The 19,536-nt window shown below is 38.7% G+C and overlaps 1 protein-coding gene across 2 annotated transcripts in view; it reads left to right on the plus strand.

Annotated features, from left to right (window-relative positions):
• DAPK1 (death associated protein kinase 1) overlaps positions 1–18,493 on the plus strand; it is an 89,693-nt gene extending 71,200 nt beyond the window's left edge. For both annotated transcript variants that reach the window (XM_080574138.1, XM_080574137.1), the window contains 8 exons: positions 2,781–2,858; positions 5,592–5,814; positions 8,160–8,348; positions 10,128–10,325; positions 12,597–12,735; positions 13,854–13,974; positions 15,270–15,458; positions 16,081–18,493. In XM_080574138.1, the coding sequence (XP_080430264.1) occupies positions 2,781–2,858; positions 5,592–5,814; positions 8,160–8,348; positions 10,128–10,325; positions 12,597–12,735; positions 13,854–13,974; positions 15,270–15,458; positions 16,081–17,313 (2,370 nt within the window). In that variant the 3' untranslated portion in view covers positions 17,314–18,493. The remainder of the gene's footprint in view (positions 1–2,780; positions 2,859–5,591; positions 5,815–8,159; positions 8,349–10,127; positions 10,326–12,596; positions 12,736–13,853; positions 13,975–15,269; positions 15,459–16,080) is intronic.
• The last annotated feature ends 1,043 nt before the right edge of the window (positions 18,494–19,536 follow it).

A 19,536-nucleotide genomic window follows, 5' to 3' on the forward strand; every position in this document is an offset into this window, starting at 1 on the left:
ACGAACTGTATTTGTTCATTTACGCCATGATGGCTGTGTTGGTATAATTGCCCTTGTTGCCCCTGTCCTTTGTAGATGAAAGTATATTTTATCTCTTCAGTTTATATCAGTGTGAAGGTGATGACAAAGTAAATTGTGCTGATACTAAACCTGGCAGGAGGAACACACTGAATATACATTAATATCCATTATTCCAGCAGTGTCGTAGGAGAGAGAAGGGAAGAGAAGAGGGAGGAAGAATATGTGGTGTTTTTAATAGTGTCTCAGTTTTGCATTAGTATGCTAGATGAATGCTGAACTATTCTGAAAAATCTTATTAACAGCTCTTTCAGAGCCAGTGTAGTAGAATTAATTGCCTTTTTCTTCGGTCAGAATGCCATTTCTGAGAAATTAACTTTTTTAGCACTGTTAGGTAACTATGTACTGGAGTATGTTGTCTCTGCCTCCTCCCCAGGTTGAAGTCTGTTTTAATACTAGTTCAGCTTTGAATTTGATTGCATCAATGTTAAGCGACCTTAGGAAATCTCATGTTGCTGGAGCATATATATAACCTTTTCCAGTGTTCAAAAATCACCAAAACCCTTCTAACTGCTATGTGCTGTGCTATCGGTCACCATGTTCTTGACTCCTGATCATGGAAGTTTCTAAAACTGTACCAAGCTTAAATTGATGCTTGCAAATGGCCAGTTAAATTCAAGACCATCTCTTGCAGTCATAGCTGTCTGGTTTGCAACAAAGGAGCCAGTCAGCGGTGGTGATGAAATTTATCACCAGGTTTTAAATGAACTTCCATGGATCCTGTAACCAAGCCATTTTCAGATGCCAGTTTTGCTTTTTCCAACCTCTACATAAACTGTACTGCTCAAGAAAGGTCAAACAGGAAAATAACTTACTGAAACCCATCTGCTCTTTTGCTTGTGTATTTATTTTCTAATTCTTGTGCTCTACAGTTCATCTTGCAGTGGACTTCCAGAGAATTAAACAGCCTTACCTTGCTCACTGTTTTGGACAAAAACAGAAACTTTATTTTCTGTTAATTTATTTGTCAAGGAAGCAACTCCTTTATTCACCTGTCATCTCAATCAATACATTGAGCTTCCAGATCTGAGTCAAAATTCTCAACAGAAATGTAAACTGAATTGCTGGTATCCATCAATTTCAACATCTCAAAATGTTTACTGGGGGGCAAATTCAACCTAGAGTTCTATCTGATTCAAGATTAAACAGCTATGTTATGTCAGAGAGCTAGCCTTGAGCGCACAAAACTTGGTATGGAAGTATGGAGTGAGCCCTGAGTCATGACAACACCATCCCACTGCTACATGTTGGCTTGCCCTACAATGACACTTGGCCAGGCTTCTAGCAATTCGAACCATTTCTGTTGCTGTTTTTCTGGTTTGGGGGGCAGTCACCTCCATCCGTTTGTAGCCATGATTGCTGATCAGGCTCTGCCTGAGCCACTGCCATCCACGCTTGTTGCCAAATACTCGCCAGATGGTTATTTCCTTTGTGTTTGTGCGCAAGCAGCTGTGTCAAGGAAATGATAAATCGGAGTACAGTTATTAAACCACAGCCGGGGTTGAAGCCAGAACAAAGCCCCATGGAGCAGAGAGACATAGCGAACAAGGATGTCAAGTCAACTCAAGCCATGCTGCTGCAGTTACAGAGAGAGAGGTGTAGGACCTGCCCTCATTCTAAGGGAAAATGCCTGTACAGGGAGGGTATCTTGACACTCAAATTTAATCAACTACAGTTTTGACTATTTCTTGCTCGTGTTCTGTTCCCGTTCTGTTTGAATTACCTGAAATAATGGAGAACATAATAACGTCTATGGAAAACTGAAAATGACTTCTGTAGGTGGATACTCAAATGTCAAAGATATTTATTTCCTATATAGGGTAATAGTTACAGTATCCTCAGGAACTACTTAAGACAATACAGGTTTCACATGAAAAACTAGACAATCAGAGAGAAGTCCAAGAAAGAGGTTTTAGTTTTCCACTACATCGCCTTAACATTTAAAAGCTCTTTTATATAAGAGCATGAAAGAAGCAGAGTCCTCATAAATTAGTTACCTGTTACCAAAATATAAAACAATAGTGTTAACGTAGATAAAACAGCAAAAGTAGAAAGCAATTTTTCTTTCAGTTTACTTCATATTAAACTGCTGATATATGAAACATGGGTAATTAAATATCAAGAGCAGAATGCCGCAGGCAGATTTGCTTCTCCTTTTGAATTTGCTGATACAGTTCTAACAACATGGTTTACAATGTTCTTGCTTTCTGAAAACCTCCAGTGATTGGTATGTCATCATCATTCTTTATCCATTAGTAAATAAAATTCACTTGCTGTCCATCTGAGTGAGTATGCTGATGTGTGTCCTCTTTGTGAACTGTTTAAGCTTATAGATCCGTTTAGGATGTAGCATCTAGAAATCACTATCATCTACTAATTGGTGAGAAAAAAAGAGGAGTTCAAAGAGGGAATACTGGCATCATGCTAAGGCTCTGAATTCAAGTCGTCTTGTTACAGTGGCATCCAGATGCCAATTTGTAAAAGAAATACTGTTCTGCATTTTACTGTGTGTGTCTTTGGACCGTTTAAGAAAAGAGATTCCTGTGGGTGTAATCATTACTGGTTCATTTTTTTTCCCTTCTCCCTGATTAGTTTGTGTCTGATGGCAATTACTGCCGTGAGCAGAGCTGAGCTATGTTGCACGTGACTCTTTATTGTGGTCGAAAGGAAGAAACGTCAGCTAATAATATGTTTTTCAACAGGATGGGAAAACGGCAGAGGATCTCGCCAGAGCAGAACGGCATGAACACATAGCCGGTCTGCTTGCAAGACTTAAAAAGGTTGGGAATGCATGAATTTTAACTGAGTTTTTCGTGTTTCTGAGATTGCAGGAAACGTTTGACCATGGGAAATCGTAAGATCATCCATCAAAGCCATTCTAAAAAACTGTTGTAAATATCCTTACTGAAATGGCATCCTTTTTGAAAAAATATATTTTTTAAATTTTAAATGATCCCCTCATTTAAAGCTACTATGTACGTGTTAGCAAAAATGGCTAAGATAGACTGCACCAGCATTCCATCTTATCCACTCTCTGACAATGCCCACCAAAGGTTCTAATGAGTTTAGAAGAAACTGAAAAACATACTGTTAAAAATTAGCACATCCCAAAGGAGGATTTATATTTCCCCACCGTCACCATTTTAGTTAGATTTTGGTTATGAAATATGAAGAGTTTGTGCCCTTCTGGAACCTTTAATATCTCCTGGAATGGTAGCATAAGTTCTCACACTCTTTTTTTAAATTCTACAGTTTCTCAAAATCTCCTTACCACTAGCATGCAAAGCCGATCTGCACTTGTCATAAGGCAGTAAGTCTGACACATCTGATAGACATTGATTGTTCAAGATAAGCAGCATCATTTGTGCTGTGAAGGTGCAGAGACCATTTGCCTGGAGATTCCAGGCAACAGCCAGAGCTGCTAGAGTACTGTTTTAATTATGCTGGTGATTCTGTAGTAATCTGAAATAAAAGATCAGACTCATCCTTTTATATAATTCTGGAGTAAGAATATTTGTGTACTAGGCATTGTCAAGGTAGAATTAGAATCATATCCTGACAGTAAATCTATATTTGCTAGAATTGTAAAATATATCAGTGAAGATATCATAAAGTCAGGGTTCCTCTTCAGTGATAGCTATTGTATACTTTTGTCACAACAGGATCCATTTTATATAGTTGTCATCCCGTGTTATTCCCTTTCCCCGACCACACCACCCCCACCCCCCCCCCCCCCAAAAAAAATCGGCTGGTTTTGCATGCAGGTGAAGAAAATTGAGTTTCAGATGTACAGAACAAAAGGGATAAAATCAGATAAATCTCTTCTGAAAGAGATTTGTAGTAACTTTAACACTCTCCTTTATAGTGAAGTGTATTTAATTACTGAATGCTGACTATATCTGTGGGGAATAAGTATGATAATGATATACTTGATCAGAGTACACTTTACAAAACAGAATCTGATAAACTGAAATTAAGAAACTATAAACCACTGGAACTATTCTAGTATTACTCAAAATGGGCAATGTCATCTAATACAGAGTGTGCCTGACAACTTGTTTCATCTTCGGTGCCTGTGGAGGATTTTGTTCCTAATAGCACACATGTGAAGAACGTACTGTCATACTGAATTCTCTGTAAGAGCCACTATTAGCAGTCAGGGTGTGCAACATTCCCATTGTGATAAGCATATTTCATACATACCTGTTAGGGAGGAAGGAACTAAATATGCTACCATTTCTGTCAAATTTCTCAGTGGAGTTGCTGCATGCTCTTATTTTAGGGAGGCTGCTGTGGGTGCTCTTCTAATGACTCAGTGTACATGTGAAACACGGTACAAATGCAGAACAACAGAGCCTCTCTCTGAGCTCCAGATGGGGGAATGAAGGAAGAGAGTCTGAAGCTAGTTCTTTTGCTCCTCCACCTTTCTGCTGTCTCACAGTTACCTTAAAATAGGTCTTTCTAGGGTGAGAGGAGAGTGCTGTCCTCCACTGCTTCCTCTTGCTGAGTTGATTTCCAAGCTCAGTTCATGTGCTCAATTGCAAGGTATCTATGTCTGATTGCTTCTTGCTGGGGGAAGAGAGCAAGACGTCTGACTTGTTAGTTCCAGTCTCTGCTACTCTTGCTGCAAGACGCAATACATACTGGTTATGGGTGAGCATAAAGTAGAAAGCTCTTCTGCAGGAGATGTGATTGGGTTTGAAGAAGGCCTGAGTATGAGGATGAGATTGCAGCCGTTGAGCATTAGCAAAAGCTAATCAATGCACACAGAGGGTAAACAATGAAAGGAAATCAAGTAGGGAAGCAGATCTGTTGAGGCCTAGAAGTAGAGGGAAAGAAGTCGAGAGGGTGTAAGCTTGCAGCAAGCTAGGAAAGTGGAAGGCTAATAGAATGTGAGAGCTCTTTCAAGGTAGAGAAGAATAAGTATATGGGAAAATGAGAGGTAAGAGTGGTCTGGGTAAAGCAATATTTACCTTGCAAAAATTGGAAGTGAAAATATGTACGCTTGACAGGGAGAAAGGGAGGAGGAAAATTCTCCCAAATATGAGAAGTGTAGAAAAAGTTGACAGAAAGAAGGGGGGTGCATATCGAGTTTTCACATTGCTTAGGTGGTAGCTCTCACTGCAAAATTCTTCAATCCTGCACGTATATAAGGTTGGAGATACTAGTTATGCTACTGAGAATCATGAGTAAGGAGAAAGGGAGCTGAAAGAAACTAGTTTTTCCTCCTCTGTGTACTCCATTGGAGGTCAAAATGATCCTGTTCAGTGATGTTGACCATGAAACTGTGTGATTTTCATGAAGAGTCAAGGTGTTTCTTGAGAGCTACCATTCAGCTATGTTTTGGCTACCTATCCCTCTACCTCGTGCCACTTGCACGGTGGAGCAGATGGAGGAGCTGATCCAGATGTAACCTGGCAAGAAAGCATTACTTAAACCCTACATTTTGAGTTTGCTGGAAGGCAGAAGTTCCCTGCCACACGCTCAGATTTCTTCTTTATGTTGAATTTTAGGATACGCACAGGGTGCTTTTTATCCAGCAGCTGCGACACACTCAGAACCCACAGCCCCGGATCAAACTGAAGCTGTTTGGACACTCTGGATCTGGGAAAACGACCCTTGTGGAGTCTCTTAAGTGTGGCCTGATACGAAGCTTTTTCCGAAGACGTAGGCCTAAGCTGTCTTCCACAAGTGCAACCAGATTCCCCCCATCTCCCTTGTCTTCCAAACCTTCAGGTATGACTTGACATTGTACCATTTGAACAAGAAATCACTCTTCATCTGTAGAACTCCAAACGAACAGCTGTTGGCTGTGCTATAAAAGACAGAATAGCCTATGTGTGTAAGAAATCAAAGCAAAGCAAAGAGGGAGTTGACTTCTCTGCATGCAGAGTCACACCTAAATTAAGAGCTTAGAGGAGCAGTGGGTGTGGAGAATGAAAAATAGTTCAGCTTCTGTTCACTGATGTGGTGCATAAGTGAGCTTAAGAGAGTGGAGGACAGGACTTCTGAAAACTGTTTCTTTTTACCAAAAAGTCCTAGAATGCAAATACCGGTGCCATAACCGGATGCTACCATCATGGTTTTGGAGTTATGATTTGTCAGCATTTTTGAATGCAAATTCTGTGCAGAATTAAAACAGCTGCTGCATCTTTAGATATTTTTATTTAAGTATAACTAAGGATTTGGAACTGTCTTTGATGCATTGGAATGCTTTTCTGTAAGGCACAGGAATTCATCTGACAAGTTAAAGGTGCCTAAAATTACCTCCAAACAAGAAGAAAATGGAGCTTTTCTAGACTGAAGTAAATGTATGCAAATGGTAAGGAACTGCTCATGAAGCACCAGTTGGACTGTGTAATGTGGAAAGAGCTGCAGGATGAGTAATTAGATTTACACATCAATGTGTACCTGGTTTTGGACGATCCCACATTTATGGTGGGACATCAGGAAGAGTGAACTGTTTGTCTAGGTTCCTTTTCTAACACTGAGATTCTGTGCAATGTATGCAAGCTAAGCAGGCACTTCAAAGAGTTCAAGTTGCTCTTCAGAAATAATCTTATTACATAAGTTAATGTCAGATGGGGTCAGAGTTGCTTTTTTTTAAAAAAAAGCTTTGGATAATGCTTGCAGTTCAAGGTTTCATCATTATTTCTAAATAATTTTAGACTAGGGTTAGTAATGGATTTCATCTCCACATTCTCTCTAGTCAGCCGAGGAAGCTATAAGGTACTTAGTGTGACTTTAAAAAGATACCTGGCACAGAGGTTGTTATTACAGTTTGTTGTTCATTTATCACAAGGCATTCGCATCTGTGATGATAGAATACATAAATGGATTAAATAAATGAATCAGAAGTTCTTGGTTTATTTAACGTAATTTACTGTGTTGTGTAAAGGGAGGCTAATCACTTGAGGAATTGTCCGTTTCTGGAGGCACTGCAGGAAAGTCTTGACTGAAGACAGACTTCCTATGTCAATTGGTACCAAGACCAGAGGATAGGTCTAATGTTCTCATACCATCGTAAATTCAAAGACGACTGCCAGTCACGTTCTTTGGCAAAGCACCATAGAAGTAATGGCGAATTTGAAGCAAAGCCTTGAGAATAGCTTATCTAGAAATAAATCTTTAAAGTTGTGCAGTGCTATGCAAATGAAGCTACTCTGACATTGTTTTGATGTTTGGATTTGGGGGTTTTGCTTGTTTCAGTTCATTATATATAATGTTAATAATGTTCTGGGTTGAGTGACATAATCTAATAGACAATTAAAACAGTACAATTTGGTGGATACTTGATAATGTGATTATGTTTTCAAAAGTTCTGTAAAAATAAGTACGTGAATTCACTGTATTTAAATCACATGAGCCTAAAGATTTAAATATTCTATTAAAAGATCAAACATGAAAGTATATTTGTACTGCTGGCAGGTAGTTTCTTTCTATATTAAAATCCGAATATTAGAATTCAGCATCTAATGGGGGGAAGAAATCTTTGCTTTCGCCACTAGATGGTGCAAGTTAATTAAAAGCCCTTTCATTTCTCATTTATAGAATCTGTAGTGAGATGAACTGAGCAAATTGCCTACAAATAAAATAACTTCAGTTAAGGGCCTGCTTTTCTCACCCACCTCCTCAGAAATAGTTATTATGTGGTGATATTTTTATCCTTACTTAACAGATCCAATTATACAAATATGTAGCATTTCTATACCAATAAAAACAGCCCATGCTACGAAACTACAGCCCTTAGATATAAAAAGTAGTATATCTTTGCAATATGGAAGAGCTTTAACTATTAAAGTCTTTCATTTCCAAATTGTTATTTTTTTCTATGCTTCCCACCCAATAGTATATCTGTTAAGGTGCAGTAAGTGCTATATGGGATCATTCTAATATTTTCCTTTTCAGCATTCAGAATAAGGATGTATTTGTGTGTACTCACAGCTTGGTAGTCATCTCCTTTTGTTTGAAGAACAGTTTGGCTTTATTACTTAGGTTTTATGCCTAGCATACTTATTGTGAACTGATCTGATTGTAGTTTTCCCACAATTTGTAATCTCATTTTCCTTTCCCTGACCCAGTTTCTGTAAGTATTACGAATCTTTATCCCGGCTGCGAGAACGTCAGCGTGAGAAGCCGTAGTATGATGTTTGAGCCAGGCCTGACCAAAGGGGTATTAGAAGCCTTTGTTTCACCTGCTCATCACTCTCCCTTCTCTGCTGATGACCAGTCCACCAAGGCCATTGATGTGCAGAATGCCTACTTGAATGGTAAGCGGAGAGCTGGGCTCGCATGCCTTAGTTCTGTGGGGAAAGCAATGCCATGGTGTGTGGTTTTAGAAACAAAATCAAAAATGCCTGACTTGGTAAGGTACTGACTGTGGTTAAGAATTCAACACTGGTAGGGTTTGGTTTGTTTAAGCAGAAGGTAAATTTGCATGAAGTTTTCTGCTTGTAATACACATGGTAATGACCATTTGTGGCAGATATTTCTAGCACTACCTAGAAGTGCTTTTGAGATTAATAAGTGGGGCAGAAGAAACGGGTTTGGCATAATAGGAGTGGATTCCAGGTTAAAGGCCCCTTCACCTACACTGCATGTAGATTGGGGATTTTGGCAGATATAATCCAGTCTCATTGGCCAAAGTGTCCTCACCTTGCATGTGGTACCCAGGTGTATGAAGGGCTTACCATTATCACCCCACAAGGGGTCTGGAGCAGATTTGGTGAGCACCGGAGTGGAGCTTCTAGTTTCATTAGTTTGGAAAGCAAGCCAACTGCTCCACAGCTGGAACCAGTTCACAGTAAGAGGGGTCAGTCAGAGAAGTTATTTGAAAACCTCTCTACTGTTCCAAAGCAAAACGCTAATGTAGAGCTTTCTCTTTATCCAGTAGCTTTCTTTTTTCATAAGTACACATAGATGCTAGTAATGCTTTTGAGCGTGAAAACTATGCAACAGGTACATACCACCACCCCTGCTAGTCATCAGAGAGGTGGTAAGATCTCTCCTTAAAGATCTCTCCTCGGCATTTGCGGTCTTGAGGCTGAGCTCAGATTAATCAAGCTTTTATTTTGGAGAGAGAAACCTACTTACAAATTCATTATATGCACACTAACACATACCGACAAAACATTCATCCTAGATGTGGAAGAGTCTGGCATGTAGCTACAGCTTGTTCTTTATCTGGGTTAATTTCTCCTTTCGATATAATTTGAAACCAGGTCAAATTCTGCAGTGAAATAGAGTTGTGCAACAGGCTGTCAGAAGAATTTTATGTGTGTGTACTATCTTGATACAGAAAGAAGGTGTGCACATGGATGAGCTCTCGATAGCTGAACTCATAACAGCAGATTTGAGGTTTCTGGATTTTTTTCTCCTAGAAATCCAAGTGCATCTGAATCAGCATTTATTTAAATAGATGGAGTACAAGTGTACCTTATCAGGTATTGAGTCTGAGAAGTGCAATACAGTGCAGCATGCTAATGCTTTTCTTACCTGAAGTAAAGGAGATGACAGAAAGAATCATTGTGCTCTTGGGATCCTTAACATGGTGGTTCTCCAGCCCTAACTTATTCATGTGATTTGAGTAATACAATTCCATAAAGCAGAGTGGGTTCTTTGAGAATCCTTGAGTGGTTTTTAATACCAGCAGTGAGACTTTAGAAAGAAAAAATCATAAAAATGTTGAGCTTTGGGGGAATGCAAAGGAAGAACAGGAGCAGTTATTTGCTCCTGTGCAGGGCAAAAGCCAATTTAATGTGTAAGGCTGCATGACTTGAATACACAGGTGCATCCATGTGGCATCCAGCTGAATGTTCTAGAGAAGTGAATGTGAAAGAGGAACAGATCGTAAGGACCCAACTTCTCAGTCTCTGAGACTATCTGAAACCTGTTCCGTTTGTTCATGATTGCGTTTGCAGTTTTGCTTTCTCACCTGCATAGTTTATCTTTGAGAAAGTTTAAATGAAATGAACTGTTCCGTGTGTCTTTCCATGGCTGAGCAAGGTTTCATGCATACTGACAGTGTGATCTGTTTGTCTGTTTTTCAGGAGTTGGTGACTTTAGCATCTGGGAATTCTCTGGGAATCCTGTATATTTCTGCTGTTACGATTATTTTGCAGCGAATGATCCCACCACGATTCACATAGTGCTTTTTAGTCTTGAGGAGCCTTATGAAATCCAGTTAAACCAAGTGACCTTTTGGCTCAGTTTCCTGAAATCATTAGTCCCAGTTGAGGAGCCAATAGGTATGCTCTTCTGCCTATTAATGAAATATTAGGGGAAAATAAGATTGTGTTTCTTTGCAACTTCTAAATCCTCTTTGCTGAGTGCTGTTGTACATCTTTATCCGCTTTTATTTAAAAAACTTTAAACAGTTTCTCAGCAATAGAGGATTTTATTTGTGGAACAAGCCTGAAGAGTTTCATGCACCAGTTACTCCAACTGAAATGGGTCATGAGATACACTGGAGGCTTTTGTGGCAAATGAAGTTTTATGTCAGAAAAGCTGTGTGAAAAAGTGTTTCAGAGTGTTGGTACCATTTAAGACCAGTTCTAGACACACTAATTGAAACTCACTTAAGTTAAAAAACCTAATCCTAAATTAAATCTAAACCCCAATTAGCTCTTTGCAGCGTAAGTTGGTTTTGCCAATGAGAACAGGACAGAATGACATTGTAGAGTAACATCACACTCTCAGTACATGCCACTCCAACCTGTTTAACTAGAGTTGTATTTGGGATACAAATATGTTAACCTTTGGCACATCAGGGTGTACAGAAACCAGTATTGCTAGTAAATTTCATTTCATATTTTTTAAGACTTTGCACAGATTTTAAATGAAATGACTAGTTATTCAAACTTTCTAACAAGTTGAAAGTTACTTGACAGACAAACAAATTAACTTAACTCACTTGTTTGTTTGTTTTTTTCTTAAACCCTCTGTAGGTATACATACATATAGCTTGATAGTGTTTGTAGCAGAGTGTTGGTCTGGAGACTGACAGTTTTATGGAAGAACCATTCTCTGACATGTGTCTTGGTTCTATGAACCAAAATGTTATCCCAAGCAGTGGATCTAACTCAACACTGATAGACATTTATAACATTGCTAGGGACTCATTAGAAAAGTATATCTAATGCTTACATAATGCAGAATATTTCCCCTCTTTTTGTTTTCTACTCAATTCTGTACGCATGATCTCAGGCTGACAAGTGACAATGATGAGCCAAATGGCAGACCTTCAGTTTTTAGCTTGGACATATGTATGTCCTTTCATCTTCCATCTTAGGTTAAGTCATGAGGTTACAAATATAACCATTGAGATGTAACTGACTTGCAATTACTTCTGGAACTAAAAGCTGAGAAATGTGCAAAAAATCATTAAAGCTGAAAATGCAGTTGACTTGCAATTGTTGAAAGCTTTCCTTGTCATCTTACTCAAGCAAGGAAACTTAGTTCTTGATTTAACTAAGTTAGTAGCACAATTTAGGTACTTTGCCTAAATCAGCGTTTATACTGCTCAGCTCAATTTGGATACTTATGTGTAAATTATTGTTACAACTCTTAAATAATATGTATTAATTGACATTTGCAGAATATTTAAACTTTAGGAATTACTTTCCAGTTATATTGTCTATTGTTACATTGTCAGCTGAAAAACAAAAAGATCTACAACTAGAGCATAGTGATTGTGGAGTGCTACACAGTGAGGGGAAATGTGGCCCTTTTTTGAATGAATCAAAATTCTGTAGCTTAGTCAATGAAAACTGAGGTAAGCATATTTCTCCAATATGAAGTTTTTGTCAGACAAAAACAGCAGAATTGGATGTACTTTGTTTTTTTTAAATAATTGCCTAGTGGTGTCTTCTCTTTTCTGGAAGATCAGTTTGAGAAAAAGATAGAAAATGTGTGTTCCATACTGTCACCTCATTCATGCCATTTGTATCTTTCTTTCTTTCTTTTTCATTCTTTTTCATGGTATCTGCCAGGCTTTCCTACTTAACTCTCACCTAAGTGAGAGGTCACTGTTTGTGTAAGTACTGTAAAATAGCATTCATACCAGCATATGAATGTTGTGGACATTGTGTTCTTAAAATTCTCTAAGCTGTACATGTAGCATTAAGGACCATCCAAAGATTATGAGAAACCTTTTAAAGAAGCTTTTATTTTTTTTATTTTCCCTCACATTGGTATAGATTGTAGTTAATAGATGTCTAATTAGCATTATTAATACATGTTTTTGTTAAAACAATAAGGGCATAAAATATTTATGATACTAAGATTCTAGCTATTTAAATTATACATTATGTAGATAATTCTATAAGTAGATAATAGTCATAACACCAGTGGTTCGGTTGTGTAGAAATAGATGTTGTTGTGTTTAAAGTTGGTAAATCCACTGCAGAATATCCACTGGTATCAAGAATACAATAGTATTGCTACTCAACTGGCTCCGTAAGGCAGCCATCTTCCTGGGCATGTCTCATAGTGAGGAAATAATCTTGTTCCCCTTCTAGCATTTGCTGGAAAGCTGAAAACTCTACTACGTGTTGTTTTGGTCGCCACGCATGCTGACATAGTGAATCTTCCTCGGCCTGTTGGAGGGGAGTTTTGGTATGACAAGGACATGTCGTTGCTGAAAGAAATCAGGAACAGGTAAGAGGGGATTACATGTAGCGCACGTGTTAGTTTCAAAGAAAAATACTAAAATGCATAATATGTAAAAGGTTTTTTGTTTGGCTGAAGTTATGTGGTATTTACATGAAAGAAAGTGCAATATTTTGAAGATTGTCTTTACTGAAAATATTCAGGAAGCTTATTCCATGGAAAAAAAATGAAACATTTGTCAATACTACAATGAGCGAGCTGCCTTAAGTGAGTGAGTGGTGCATAAAATGAGTGAGGCTCAAAAGTGTCAGCCTGTAAATACTGAAATAGATCTAAAGGCCATTGTCAACCATCTGACAGACATCCTGGTGTGTAGGTTTTGCACCAGTCTCAGAAAAGTGGACAATTCTGAGCTGCAACCTCCAGGTGCAGTAAAGGAAGCTGTGGAGGACAGCCACCATTTTCTCTGAATTGATTTAGGATGGGCAGGAGAAAAATTAAACCACACCTGGAGGTACTGTCTATGTATGTTTTCTGAAGAACTGGATCTTGTGGAGTTACATGCATGAAAAAGTCAGCCTAGAAGTTGAGAAAACCATTAACCTTCCTGAGCAAGTATTTGGAGAGTATGCTAATCATGCTAATTTTCACAGACTAATGGTATTGTGTAAGGTAACAATTTATATTCACAGTGAGCACAGTTATCCATGTAAGTATGTGATTTGGGGAACCACCCAGACCTGTGAGTCTGTACTATACAAGAAACAGGTGTAGGAAATCCAGCACAATAGTGGCAGAGCAATGTCTCAATCTGTTGAAATAAACCAACAGAAAATATCTGGGTGTAATCTTGCATTTCTGCTATCCCTTCTATAGTAAAATGTTTTTGCAATTACAAGTCCTAGGGTGCAATTGTAATTTCCTTCGGAGTTTTCAGCTTTCTTCCTTAGGAAAGATAATAATTTTCTGTTAATATATCTGTTTACATTCAAGAAAATTAGGGAGCAACTCTACTGTCTTTGCTTATAAAATATTTTAGGATTATCAGTACTCATTATTCTTTGAAGAAAATTAAGTGCTGTGCAATTTAAGATTGAAGCGCTGCTGGATTAGGAAAACTGGATTTGGAACTGAATAGACAATTGGTGGCTCTCTTTTTCTTTTAGATTTGGAAATGATCTTCACATTTCAGACAAGTTATTTGTGTTGGATGCTGGAGCATCTGGATCTAAAGATATGAAGCTTCTCCGAAATCACTTACAAGAAATTAGAAGTCAGATAATATCTGTAAGTAATGTCTAATGGTCTTAGATTGTGTCAGCTAAGATGTGAAAATCTTGGGAAACAAATAATTTACTGTAAACTTAGTACTTAATTTCAGAAGTTAAGGAACAACAGACTGATGACATCAAGGATTCTGTCAGCATTTTCAAAATCGGCGGTATTTTGTATGGGTCGCCAAAATGGCCTCTCTTGAAACAATTGAGATTACCAGTTTAAAGCTAAATTTTTGTAGTTCGAGTTGACAGTGATTGGATTCTAGTGCTGACTTTTTTTTATTGTTTTATATGTCAGAGTAGCATTACAGAGAAGCAGAATATATTTGATGGAAATACATTTTTCATTAAAATACACTGGAGTAGAACGCTTTCCTCAGTTGTTAGAAAGGTAATTCTCAACATAGATGGGTGAAGTGGATTTATGTGTGTATATATGTATTTGTGTATATATGTCTTTATGTATATATATGTTTAATCTTCTTGCTGGGGTCTTTTACTGAAAAATATGTGCTTGGATTTTTATGTGTATATATAACTTTATGAAACTAAGGGTAAAATAGCTATGGTTTCTTGTAATCACCATGAATCTATATAGCCTTCAATACTGAGGGTGACCAAGTCAAATTATTACGTAGCCTTTAGCATTTAAATTCTTCATTCTAAAGTCACTCTTAATTGTGTAATGCCAACAAGACATTTTCTAGCTGCTTCTGATAGGTATTAAAAAAAAAGTGAAGCAAAAGTTACTGTATTCCTGAGTTCACTCTGTAGATTGAGTGTTTTTTTATGTAAAATCTGGATTATTTTATGTTCCCACTGATCTGTTAGTTTTTAATAAGCTTTTCTTCTTTGACAAAACTTTTTTGTAGCAGTTTCCACTAGATGAAATTTGGGGAGCTTTGCATATGAATTGGGTGCTGTGGCTTGAGATTGCAGGGATGAAAGCATTGGTAATGTCCAAAACAGTCAATAGATATATGTGTCAGCTGTACTTCCAATCTAGTACCGATACTCTGCTATCTCACCTGTTGAATAAATTGGTCTGGAACAAATAGTGGTGAGTACAGATTTTAAATAAATGCCCATCTGTTTCTGGAATTTTACTTTATTAAGACAAGGAAGATCTTCTCACAAGTACATACCAGATGGAAGAGTAAGGATCCATCACTAGGGGACTCCTTAGACATGCATATGTGTCATTTATGTTTTAGAACACATACATAGCCTTTATTTAGAAAAAAAAAAAAAAGACTGTTCTCAGCAGAGTAGTTACAAGTGGGTGTTTTCTCTGCTTTTCATAAGACTTGCCCACCTATGACACACCTGTGTGAAAAAATAATCTCTACACTGCCTTCATGGAGAAAAATGAACGGACCCAACCAGCTGATGTCCTTGCAGCAGTTTGTGTACGACATACAGGAACAGCTTAATCCCCTAGCAAGTGAAGATGACCTACGGCAGATTGCACAGCAGTTGCATAGTATAGGAGAAGTAAGTGGGTTTTTTTTTTTTTTTGGTATAAATTGTGTATCCATACTATCAAGGTACTGCTCTGGTAGAATATTACTTAATGGGATTTAAGCAAATGTCTGTATTAACTTTTTTCTACTCTTCCTTTTAAGACATTGTAAGAAGTAGAGACTGGTTACTAATGCTTTTTGTTATCATTATTGTCTTGTGGCACTTGTTCTGTTCAACAGTATTTCTTTGAGACAGGAAGAGCTGCATTTCATTGTTGTAGTTACACAAACATAGAATCCTTAGAAAGGATAAGGTCTACTATCATCTTAAAATGAGGTAGTGCTTAACATGTTCACTGCAGATGAGAAATTTGTGTGTGTCCATTAGAAATTGAATCACAGGAAAACACTGTTGCATAAATAGCTTGCAGAGCATGGCTAGGCTTTACTGTTGTTGGGTTCTTATGGCTTTTTTATTAGTGGAAGTCAAGAACAAGATCCATTCTTTGTTTTGAATACTTGCAAAAAATTCAAATGTTGGTTGTTTTTCTTCTGTCAGCAGTGTTAGTTAAAGGTTATGAAAGCCAATATGTGGGGTGGTATCGTCTTGTAATTCATAAGATATAAACAACAGCTTTCCTATTTATAAACAGATTAACATCATGCAGAGTGAAACAGTCCAAGATGTTGTGCTTCTGGATCCTCGCTGGCTCTGTTCAAATGTCCTTGGAAAAATCCTGTCAGTGGAGAACCCAAAAGCTCTCCATCACTATAGAGGTCGATATACTATAGAGGACATCCAGCGTCTGGTAACAGACAGTGATGTGGAAGAACTGATACAAATTTTGGATGCCATGGATATTTGTGCAAGGGACATTAGCAATGGAGCAATGGTTGATATTCCTGCTCTCATCAAGACTGACAATCTCCACAGGTCTTGGACGGATGAGGAGGATGAAGTACTGATTTATGGTGGTGTCAGAATCGTTCCTGTGGAACATCTTACCCCATTTCCTTGTGGAATTTTTCATAAAGTTCAGGTGAATCTCTGCAGGTGGATTCATCAACAAAGCACAGAGGGAGATGCCGATATACGTCTGTGGGTAAATGGATCAAAGATTATGAATCGTGGAGCTGAGCTTTTAGTGCTGCTAGTCAACCATGGTCAGGGTATAGAGGTTCAAGTTAGAGGACTGGAAACAGAGAAGATCAAGTGCTGTTTACTTCTGGATTCCGTATGCAGCACCATTGATAACTTAATGGCCACAACCTTACCAGGCCTTCTGACTGTAAAATACTACCTTAGTCCTCAGCAGCTGAGGGAACATCATGAGCCAGTAATGGTCTACCAGCCTAGAGACTTCTTCCGTGCACAGAGTCAAAAGGAGACATCGCTCACCAACACCATGGGGGGATATAAGGAGAGCTTTAGTAGTATACTATGTTTTGGATGTCTTGATGTCTACTCCCAGGGAAGCCTAGGAATGGACATTCATGTTTCAGATCTGAATCTACTTACCAGGAGAAAACTAAGTCGACTTTTGGATCCACCTGATCCCATGGGCAAAGATTGGTGCCTTCTGGCCATGAACCTGGGCCTCCCTGATCTTGTTGCAAAATACAATACAAATAATGGAACACAAAATGACTTCCTGTCAAGCCCAGTCCATGCCCTGCTGCAAGAGTGGAGTAATGCTCCTGAGAGCACTGTAGGTATCCTGATGTCTAAGCTGAGGGAATTAGGGCGCAGGGATGCAGCAGATTTTTTACTGAAGGCATCTTCTGTATTCAAAATAAATTTAGATGCTAATGGTCAAGAGGCTTATGCTTCAAGTTGCAACAGTGGCACGTCTTACAATTCAATTAGCTCTGTGGTGTCACGGTAAGAACAAGTGTTTTGCATAGACATCTTTTCAAACTCCAGGAAGGATAAAAGTACAAGAGCTTCTGTATACTGTCAGTTAGGAGGTTTTACATCAAAGGGTCTTTATCCTTCTTCAGCACCACCTTTTTGTGCTTAAACTTTCTACTTCTAACTGTGAATTGTTGCTTTTTATTTGATCTGTTAAAAAGGCTGGTGTACTTCTGGTGTTGTAAGATTATTACAGATACATAATGTGCTGCTTAATACTGCCATTTTAACTGGAAAGTCTTTCAACTTTTTAGTGCTGCAACTGTTTTATAAAATACTTCTATTCTCCCTTTAAAAGGAAGGGGGAGAGGAATAGCACATACGACCAGAAATGTGTATTTCTTACACCCATGTTTTTCTTTTCATGTTGTCCTCTGCTTAACACTTTTTAATATTTGTAAGGAGAGAAGTCCACCTACACTCCTGATCTTTCTGCCTGAATATAACACCACATTGTTTTTAGCTGAAAAAGTGAGTGCCTTTTGCAGAAGGGAGGGTGCCGTTGATTTGAATGACCCTGCTGGAGTTACAAGAACATGCTACCTCTGTTTCACTTAAATTGTCTGCATGCTTTTCATTGCAAGTGGTGCTTGCCTTTTAATTTTTCCTGCATTTCTAAGACATCAGTGATGACTCATGCAGAGCTTTCTTGTGCCAATCCTGTGGGTACAGATGTGTGATACCTAATCAACTTCAATTACAGTCAGACCATAATGTGAAGATCTCTTAAACTTGCCAATTTTCATGCTTCGTTATTTCCATGCACCTCAGGTAAAACTTCATATCATTATAGAGTTCAAAAAGGACATACACGAGTTAGATGCCGCAGAATAATATTGTATAGCTGTCGGTTGTAATTTGTGTATAACAAAGGGTTTTCTACTGTTAGATCCTAAGTTGCTTACTTCCTGTACTTGAAAACTTTAATGGGGATAAAAACAAAAAGGATGCAAGTTTCCCGCAGTGAGAACTTTAAAATTGATATGAGGGGATATGATACATTCTCTGTTCTAAAAAGCATGTAATTTTAATGGTGCAATGTGTGTTTGTGTATATATATTGTATGTACATATATTAATACTATTTTTTCCTTAAACTTACGATGTAGTAAAATTTTAAAGGATTTTTCTACCAATAAACTGTTGCTTGTTGCATCTCTTTTGTTTGTGTTCTTTACCTGAAAGGAACCAAAAATTCTCTCTTCTTTACAATCGCAGTCCCGCAGAGGCATTGCCTGGCTTCTGAAGTTCTGGGTACCACCTGGTTTGCTTCAGGGCTTTTCTCAATGTTCAGTGAGAGTATTTATTTATATTTTATTAGGTGGCCCCTCTGCTGTGAGCAGGTTTACGTTCATTTGACAAACAGCAAGCCAAAATGGTTTGCTACATAGCTTTTTCCTTTGTGTTTTTCGACAAAGAAAACCAAAACAGCAGAAGTGAGTCGGTCGTTGGGAATCCTCCAGGTGACATTGCTTTGTAAGCGGGGCTCTCACTGCGTTAGAGCCAATGCAGTGGTAGTGATCTGCTCATCACACCAGGGTCTGTGCTGCTGCTACCCACTTAAACTCTCAGCTTCACTCACTGATAGCTGCACGGCCTCTGGGCTGCACTCTGTGCAGGCAGCTCAGTGCAATGCCTTCTCCCTGCGTGTGCTGCAGAGCCACACAGAGTTAGACCGACTCTTCTTAAAGTGCTAGTTGCTGTTTCCCACCACCTTTCTATGTGTATTTTACCTTCCCTTTATCAAATCCTTCCCCTGGCATCACTGGTTTCCTTTGAATATTTATTAAATGTCTGGTCCACAAGAAGAGGTACGGATAATGAGCAGTCCTACCCTAAGGTCTCTGCTCTGGTATTTTCCTACATCTGACAAAGTGAGTCCAGCGTCTCCCACCACCGCTGGAGGTTGCTCACCGAAGAGGCTTGCTTTCTGCAGCCCACCTGAGGGAACATTTGCCTGTGTCACTGGCTGCCACCACGCTTAGCTTCCTACCCGTACACACCTGGGGCAGTTCTGCCGCATTCAGTGAGGTGGACAGGTCTTGCTCATTTCGTAAGACTTTCTTCATCGCCAGCCTCAGACTTGAAGGTGAGCCCAGCCTCTTGACTTCCCTTCACTGAATGTGTGTGACTGCCGAGGAATGGAATTGGTATCACAAGTCCTGCAGGACACTCGCAGTACTGTGAGGTGCTTTTCG

This window comes from Anser brachyrhynchus (genome assembly GCF_964034855.1).
Source record: "Anser brachyrhynchus genome assembly, chromosome: Z".
Taxonomy (NCBI): domain Eukaryota; kingdom Metazoa; phylum Chordata; class Aves; order Anseriformes; family Anatidae; genus Anser; species Anser brachyrhynchus.